This window comes from Cydia pomonella, unplaced genomic scaffold, assembly GCF_033807575.1.
Source record: "Cydia pomonella isolate Wapato2018A unplaced genomic scaffold, ilCydPomo1 PGA_scaffold_205, whole genome shotgun sequence".
NCBI lineage: Eukaryota > Metazoa > Arthropoda > Insecta > Lepidoptera > Tortricidae > Cydia > Cydia pomonella.
In genome coordinates, this window is record NW_026907845.1 from 299,872 (window position 1) to 308,960 (window position 9,089).

General features: G+C 34.2%; 2 protein-coding genes across 2 annotated transcripts; both read right to left on the reverse strand.

Annotated features, from left to right (window-relative positions):
• Positions 1-2,315: 2,315 nt before the first annotated feature.
• LOC133533802 (uncharacterized) lies at positions 2,316-3,628 on the reverse strand. The gene is made up of 3 exons (XM_061872853.1): positions 3,462-3,628; positions 3,090-3,160; positions 2,316-2,930 (listed from the first exon to the last, which is right to left on the reverse strand). The coding sequence occupies exons 1-3, from the start codon at positions 3,565-3,567 to the stop codon at positions 2,712-2,714; spliced, it is 396 nt and encodes a 131-aa protein (XP_061728837.1). The 5' UTR covers positions 3,568-3,628; the 3' UTR covers positions 2,316-2,711.
• Positions 3,629-7,190: 3,562 nt separating this feature from the next.
• Positions 7,191-9,089, reverse strand: LOC133533795 (uncharacterized). The gene is made up of 3 exons (XM_061872846.1): positions 8,954-9,089; positions 8,224-8,291; positions 7,191-7,487 (listed from the first exon to the last, which is right to left on the reverse strand). The coding sequence occupies exons 1-3, from the start codon at positions 9,048-9,050 to the stop codon at positions 7,269-7,271; spliced, it is 384 nt and encodes a 127-aa protein (XP_061728830.1). The 5' UTR covers positions 9,051-9,089; the 3' UTR covers positions 7,191-7,268.

The following is a 9,089-nucleotide window of genomic DNA, read 5'->3' on the forward strand; positions in this document are numbered from 1 at the left end:
GGTCAGGACAGCCAATTCGCACTAAGGCGAAGTTCGGTTGGAAACGATATTGCTTCTGTAATGCTGGCAAGATTCCGGGCTGAGAGTTTGGCGTGTTACATACTCTGATAGTCTCGCCGACTATCATGCTTCCTGGTCTCGGACATTTCTGTAAATAAGAAATGTAATAAATCGTTTTAAATTTAAGTAAAATACGAGTTGAGCTATAACGGTACCTACTTAAGCAACCTTGAATATATCTATATGATCACAATTTAATACAATCACTCTCAATTTCCTTTGCGATACAGAGAGGTAACGTCGCCAATGTCATGGACCCCATGACCGATTTGTTAGAAGGGGTATACACTTTACAATTGCTCTTTGTTTTTGTTGATAAGTATATTTATGTTTTTTGAACTATTTTTTTCGCTACCTTTGACTTATTTTTAATTTTGTAAAATTATTATTTTATTTGGTGTTACTATGTTGTTGTGTTAATTAATAGGATATTAAATGCAGCACAATTAAATCACAACTGTATCACTCTATTTTTATACTTCGCATAAAATGTTACCTTAAGGGCATTTGTATACGTTTTGTTATCAGTAGAATTTTTATTTTTCACAAATCCTGTAACTTTATTTTATTTATTAGATTTGCCAACAGTTGTTACATCATGACATTCGGAGTAGTTAGATAATTTACGAGTATCTAAAGACAAGCTAAATGCACAACCAATTACAGACAAACATAACATGCGAAATTATGACATGACATATCTCAGAAGTAAAAAAGACTATAATAAAAATCTTACATCAGGAATGTCGACGATGCCACCACCACGAGCGGTGAACGTAAATTCCACATAGTTAGCTGTTAGATAACCGTCTGTAAAAAACTTTTCACGATTTATTTTCTATTTTTCATGATCATTTAACAATATACATATCGCAGTTTTCTTTAATAATGAGTTAATAGACAATATGATACAATATGTGGGTATTTTAAGTCAATGTTAAGTTGAAAGAAATCAAAATATTTCATGATATAACTTTTAAATACATGTGACATACCTATATTTACAATGCGATTTATTTTTATTTTCATTTCTCTTCAGATGTTATAACTAATCAAAATAAATTATAACTAGATCTGAAATGATAAAAAAGTGCTATTTACCCGTTTTACCCACGTAGGTAGGCACAATAAGGGTTCGGTAACCTGGCGTCGGTGAAAGCGAGCAACGCGGCGAGCGCGAGCAGGGAGCAGGTAAGCGGCGACATGGCGGTGGCGGCGGGAATGTTGCACTGTCGACGCCGACTCCGTTAACTTACGCTTGCTAATACTATAGCAAGGGATATCCGTATCAAATTGCTTAATACCACTTAAATCTACATTTATGAAGCCGATTACTGTTAGAAAAACCCTTACTAACTTAAGTTAACTGTCCTTGTTAATAAAAATATAGTATTTATGTGCACAAAAATTAATAACTTTCTCCCTAAGGAACTGAAGGAATTGGACTTACCGCAATTTAAAGCAAAACTATTTAGGTGGTGTTTAGAAAAATGTATTACAATAACTTGGAACATTTTGCCATTTCGTAACGAAGCAATGTAAATATAGATATAAGTTCTGTAAATATAGTTATAAGGTTATTTAATTTGTATGTCTGTAATAGGCTGAAAATGGAGAAACTGTCTACAGAATAAGATCCTTTATGTATACCCATTTTTTACAAATAAATAAATATCAATATATAAATAGTTATTATTATTTCTATTAGGTGCAATGTAAGCGCAATTTCAAATATTTGTTGCAGCTGATAAAATTGTACTTTTACAAAATATTTATACATATGTACTACTTTCGTGTATAGTGAATAAATGTGATTGTCAAATTGATGTGTGTGAATGAAACAGCGCTATCTGTTTATTTAGCGGTGTTTCGCTTGCACACCGAAACGGTCTGCGGATCCGTATCTATTATCAAATGTGAAGACCACATAGGCTGGCGACTAATAATATATACATTTGCTTGTTATTTTCGTCGAAATGATTAAGTTACATTGCAGTAATATTCCTACAACGTTTTTTATGACTAACCTATTTTAGTATAGTCAATTTCATGAATCGAGTTTACTAATAAGTGTAGATACTGTAACAAGACAGACTCTTATAATTTTCTTTTTTTGTAAGGCGATTTATTATCAGCGAAAACTTGCATGTAAGCACAGTTGTTTTTCTGTACGACCATTTCCACCAATACCTATATTTTTGACAACGTCAATGCAGTGTGTAGTTTTGTAAATTTTTGTAAGTTAAATAAAATACTTATATAATGACATTTTATTTATTGACAAAATTCCAACTTCCAACACAAACTTTAGCTTGTTATGGTCGGCAAGCTAAAACTGCATGGCACTTGTAATGGCGAAGTGTAACAAAGTCGTCATTAATGTAAAATTTATATCAAACACGCGTTAATGACACCCTCACTTTGTTATATTCAAGCCGGTGCATAGATAACTTGCGGCCTTATTCAAACTTCAAGATAAGTCATACATTTGCTAAAGATAAGACATAGATTAGATATGTCACCGTCAATAGTGACGTTTCTTCAAACAAAAACACTGAGATATTCAATCCATATCGTATCTTTAAGAAAAGTTTGACGTATCTTTAAATCGAATCGGGCCGTTAGACGGAAGCCGGACTTTACTCAACTACTCAATGAGGTGCTGTGACCATTTCGCAATATTGCCTGATTTCAACCTTGAGACGATCACAGCCAGCGATGTTGCTTGGACAGTCGATGTGGAATAAAGCGAAGTTCGGTTTGAAATGATACTCCGTCTGCAATGCTTGCCAGATTTCGGGCTTAGAGTTGGGCGTATTACATATGCTGATAGACTCGCCGACAATCTTGTTTCCTGGTCTGGAACATTTCTATAAATTAAAAACGTGATCTATTTTTAAACTTTGCATAAAATTATGCCTTCAAACTAAATATACAATAATTACTGTCAATGTTACAGTATAAGTTTACGCTTACCAAAAAAAGGTTTATAATTGTTCATTAACCCCGTATAAACAAAAAAATCTTACATCAGGAATGGTGATGGTGCCACCAGAAACAGTTATCGTAAAATCCACATAGTTATTCTTTGGATAGCCGTCTGAAAAATCATTACGTGAAATTATTTCAATTTGTCATGGTAACTAAAAACTTTATTTGTTTATATCATTAAATTATACACCACGTCGTTTTCGTTGTGAATATATTCATAGTCAATACGATACAATAAGGTAAGATACAATAAAAGATGGAATAAATTGAAATATTTTATGAAATAATATTAAATAACGTCAAATTCCTACTGCAATGATGCGATTTATTTCTATTTTCATTACTCTTCAGGTGTTTTAACTAAATGTAATAAATATACCCAGAGTACTTCATAAAAAAAGTTTATTTACCATCTTTACCCAAATGCAGGTCACTACAAAACGGGTTCGCCAACCTAGCTTCGGTGACGGAGAGCAGCGCGGCGAGCGCGAGCAGCGAGCGGGCAAGCGGCAACATGGCAGCGGCGGCGGTGGCGATAATACTGTGCACTGTCGACGCCGACTCCGTTATACTCGTATTACGCTCGCTACCGTATATAAGTATATAGCAGGTTATATCCGTATCCAATTACTTAATATCACTTAAACCTGATTACACGAAGCTAATCAATGTTAGAAATAATCGTCCTATCGTAAACTACGTTCGACGTGTTGCCTCCCTGTAAAACTTACGTACGAATTTACATGTGCGACAGAGAGCTAACACGTCAAACGTGGTTCACGATAGGCCCTCTGATACTCATATCGACAAAACGTGGCGGATAGATAGAAGTTCCCTATTCTATACAATACAAGCGCAATTTCACTGTGTGTCCAAAAACCCTCCCTTGACTTAGGTATGAAAATAATAATAATAATTCAGGGCAGCTTGTGGCGAGCTGTTGGGGAGTAACGACCCCACGGACCCGAGTGCTCCCGAGAGTCGGTCAGGGTCTCCGGCGTGTCTTCGTCGGTCGGAGTGGACCCCAAGGGGACCCGCAGGACTCTCAGCTCTGACTTGCCTTCATTGGCCGTCCAGAGAAGAATCATTAGAGCTATATGCTCCGGGGATGGAAGTGAAAGATGCATAAGATGCGAGTTGGCACAGTGGCTGTTATATGTATGCTTCGTGAATCTATACTTAAACTTTTAATCTTAACTTTCTTGAATCTATATCCTTCGTTGCTATCTGCATTCAGCATGATAATCATTAATTTATTTCGTTTATTAGTTTTATAAAATAACTATAGTAAAGACAAAAAAAAACTGGACAAATGCGAGTCGGACTCGCCCACCGAGGGTTCCGTACTTGTTAGTATTTGTTGTTATAGCGGCAAGAACCCTAAAAACATCTGGTGAACCACACATAAAATACGATTTTCTATTTGACATCCAAATTTATACGAAAATATTTAGAAGAATGTCGCATTAATTAAGTAAGTATTCAATTCTAGTTTCAGTTTCTTTATTGGCAACAAATATTTTACAGGGCACACAGGTACATTTGAAATTATGCTAGTTATACATAATTCTAGATAAACATTTACGGTTCCTTTAATTTAATACTAATCGTGCAAAAGTTAGTCTATAATTTATTAAGATATTTCCGTAATTTGTTTGTTTGTACAAGTAGGGCACAAATCAAATTATTTTTGTTTTTTAAGTAGTCACACTTACACTGCATCATATATAGATTAGAAACTGAAATAGATGTGACCAAGTCCACCGGTGGGCGAGGCCGGCATCAAACCGGCGTCTTTAGCTTATGCGGCTAACATTCTGACCCCTAGTACACCCCCACCACGCCCGGCCGGCTGGTGGACTTGTCACTTTTTCTTTAGCGTATGACATATATTTCAGTTTGTTTCTTTGATCGAGATATTTTTCAATATGTGAGATGCCGATGCTGCATTTAGCTTTCGAAATTACTATTACCTAGGCCGTTTACTAGTAAATGCATAAACAGTACATATTGAGGATTCGAGATGTATGTAGAGCACAAAAGACTTGCTTGAGGTTTTATTAATAATATCTATTGGTTTTTTATTTCGCCTGCACCGTGCACATCAATATCAAACCATTATTGATGTGGATCCGCTCGCTGCTCCCGTCTAGAGACGAGACAGCGCAATGCATTTATTATGCAGTGTCCCGCTCGCACACTGGAACAGCCCTCATCTAATGCATCATCCTCATCAAATTCATTTATTCGTATGGCATAATCGTTCAGTCGTTCATTAAGATTATGAGTATGTATCCATTGGATTACGTCACTGTCGAGGGTAAACTAATCTGTAGGGATCACGTCGTATTTGCTAAGTGGACAGTACATTCCTGCACAAGAGCCATTTCGCACTTTCTCCTTCTTGTTTCTCATTCTCAACTTATTCATTTCCACCACCATTCTTATCTGGGCAATGAGAAGCAGAAAAGTACATTATATAACAAAGAACTTATATAATGTACTTTTATTTTACCAATAAAAATCTGTATCTGTATCTGTAGGACTAATAGTAATCCCAATCATTCAGGAGGGTTATTATGCCATCATATTTCCCACTTGCTCGAGATATTTAAGTTTAATCCTCATCCGATGTGAGGGCTAGATAAGCTGGCATCTATTTTATAATATTTGCTCGTAATGTTTATTGATGATTTAGTTACATTGAAGTAAGATTACCGACTCATAAGCTAACGCTTGTTATGAGTAACTCAAGTTAATGAGAAAGTTGTGACTGTACCAGCTCTGATTCTTTGATATATCACCGAAAAGTGGAAAGTCAACTTAACCTGCACATAATTATAACCAACAACTGTAAATTTATAAGTTTAAGGGCCGATTTTTCAATCCCCAGTTAAACAGTCAGATAGGTTTTATTCTACAGATAGCGGCAACTTCAGTTTTTCAACAGTCAGATAGCAGTTAACTGAGGAATAAATCCGTTAACGGAGGAATAAAGTTATCTGTCCGTTCAAGAGCCAGTTAGTACCTATCGCTCTGTTAAGTTGAACGTTTTTAGGTTATGTTACAACTTTGAACTGGCTACTAGAATAAAATTTAGAATGTTAATAGAAAAATATTAACAACAATAATACTTAGTACTAATGTGTTAAAAGTAAATATCTAAAGAAAACGATATTCTTGATCGGCTTTTATTAATATATGTAGCATAAAAATATATAAAAAAATATTTAATATATATATATATATATATATCTATTTATTTATTATTAAAAATTTGGTAAATAAATACACTTCCGATTTCTCAAAGTTCACGTTTTTTCATATCTCTCATTTTTCAATGAAATGATCACAAAACAACTCTGATTTAAATAATAAGTACCTGGGCGACCGAGCTTTGGTCGGTTATAACTATTTATTGTAATATGGTGGTGTATAGGTGATAATCTTAACTACATTTTTTTAGTAAATTAAACTTGTCTAAAACAATAAAAAAAATTTTTTTTTGTATAAACTTGAACATATAAAAAAAAACAAAAGTGGACCAGACGGACAGTGGCTGGCATCTCGAAATTAGCGACCATATTCTGCGTCGAAAGAAAAACGCATGAAAACTCGAAAACACGCGTTTTCCCAAACATAAGACTAATCTAGATCGATTGTATACCCCCAAAAACCCCCATATACCAAATTTCAGCGAAATCGTTAGAGCCGTTTCCGAGATCACGGAAATATATATATATATATATATATATATATATATACAAGAATTGCTCGTTTAAAGGTATAAGATTAAATAACACGATACTGTTGTACGTATATTACGCGGGTAATAATAGTAATGTAATGTAATAGGTTATGTTTTGTTTGGCAACAAACATCAAATGTCAACGAAGCGTTGTGTTTCTGTTTCACTCTAACATGTTGAATTCTGTATCTTTGCATCCTGCTCACACTTGTTTAAAACGAAGTTAGCTGGTTAAAACCACAGATAACTATTCTCTGGATAAAAAAGGAATGAAAAATTGAAAATCTTTAACCAACAAATAAACAGTCAGTTATTTTTATCGGTGGGATAACTATTCGGCGATTTATCTGGGAATTGAAAAATCGGCCCTAAGTGGTTAAAATAGAAAAACTTATGTAATCTTATGTATATTTAATCATTGACAAGAATCCTATTCTCATCATAATTATTGTGACCGTCTCTCAAGTACTTAATGAGGTGCAGTGACCATTTCACAATACTCTGTCACATGAACATCAAGTTTATCACAGCCGGCGATGTTGCTAGGACAGTCGATGTTAACCATAGCAAAGTTCGGTTTGATATCATATTGTGACTGAATTGCTTGAGTTATTGTAGGCTTCGAGTTGGGCACATTGCACACGCTGATAAGCTCGCCCACTAGCCTTCTTCCTGGTCTAGAACATTTCTGCAAATAAAATAAATAAATAAAAAATTAAGTAAAAAAAACTACATGAGCTACACGGGAATTATATCACAACCGCGTCCGGGTCACCGAAATATTCTCTCTGAGTTTAAATTCGCTTATAATGATTTCTGCCGCCATCTGTGTTAAAGAAAATTAGTAATACTTTTGCAGTAAATGTCGCTGTAAGCACTTTCCTTCTTTATTGAAACATATTCTTAACATTAATACTTGGTAAGTTATCCTTTGTTCTCGTGAGTATAATTTTGCTAGTTTAAGTTTCAATTACTTGAAGCGACATCACAGTAATCCTTATTTGTAATTAAAATAATTATATTAAGTTTTTTTCATTTCCTTCTTTTTAAAACTCAATAAACTCCTGTTATCCTCAAAAATTGGCATTTTGCTGAATATGGTTATTAGTTTCATTCTTTGCCATACAATTTATAATTTTCATTTATTGTCATATAAATATAACTGTCCAAAATAAATGTAAAAATTAGGTACTATAACTCTTAAATGCCCACTGCAGCCGCCATTAAGAATAAATAAAAACTAAATATATAAATTAAAGAACATTTTTACTTTTTTTTAATCTGTTTAAAAATGCGACCTGTCAAAAAGTTGAAAGGGACAGCTGGATACACGAAAGCATTTTTTATCCAAGCAGAAACAAGCAGACAATAATTTATTGCCAGTAAAGTGTTTAAATAAATAATAACCAACAAATTAGTCTTACATCAGGAATGGTGACGACGCCACCAGGAGCAGTCAGGCTAAAATCAATAAAGTCCTTTGTTTGTTTGCCTGTAAAAAAATTTTTTGAGTAAATGCTTTAATTTTGTCAAAATATTATTATTATTATAAGGTCGACATGTTTATTTTAGCGACACATGAATAAATATATTTATCTTTTGTCATATTTTGCCTAGGTTATATTTTCTTTAGTATATGACATATGTTTTTTCATATTGAAAGGTTGAAAGTAATAGGCTATATGCATACAAAATATTTATAAAAAAAAATCATCATGTTTGCCCAATAAACACATTCAACAACAAGAAATTAATCCAAAAATGTGAAATATCATGCAATTTTTGATATATCGAGTTTTAATACGAAAAATACCCTAATAATGTATTAGGAGTTTAAAATTTACAATAAGGAGCTACTATAACTTTAAACGCATTCTTTAAGGCTAAATAACGAAACATTTATTTATCATTATTATTTTGCTTACATTTTGTCGCAGCGGTGAGTGCGCTGACGTCACACGATTTTACTCGCGGTACGCTACATTTATTTTCGCAATTTGAAAGTTTGTGGTATATAACAAATAACAGATTTATGTTTCTAACATATAAATCTCACGAGAAGTAGATTCGATCGATATCTTGCAAAAAACTTCGTGCTTAAGTTCTGAATTTACATTAAAAATCTGAATTAGATCGTTTAAAAGTGTTAATTACCCAATACCAGTTTACTGCAATAAGGGTTCGGTAACAAGGCGTCGGCGGCGGCAAACAGCGCGAGGAATGCGAGCAGCGAGCAGGTGAGCGGCGACATGGCGGCGGCGGCGGCGGCGGCGGCGGCGGGTATAACGCG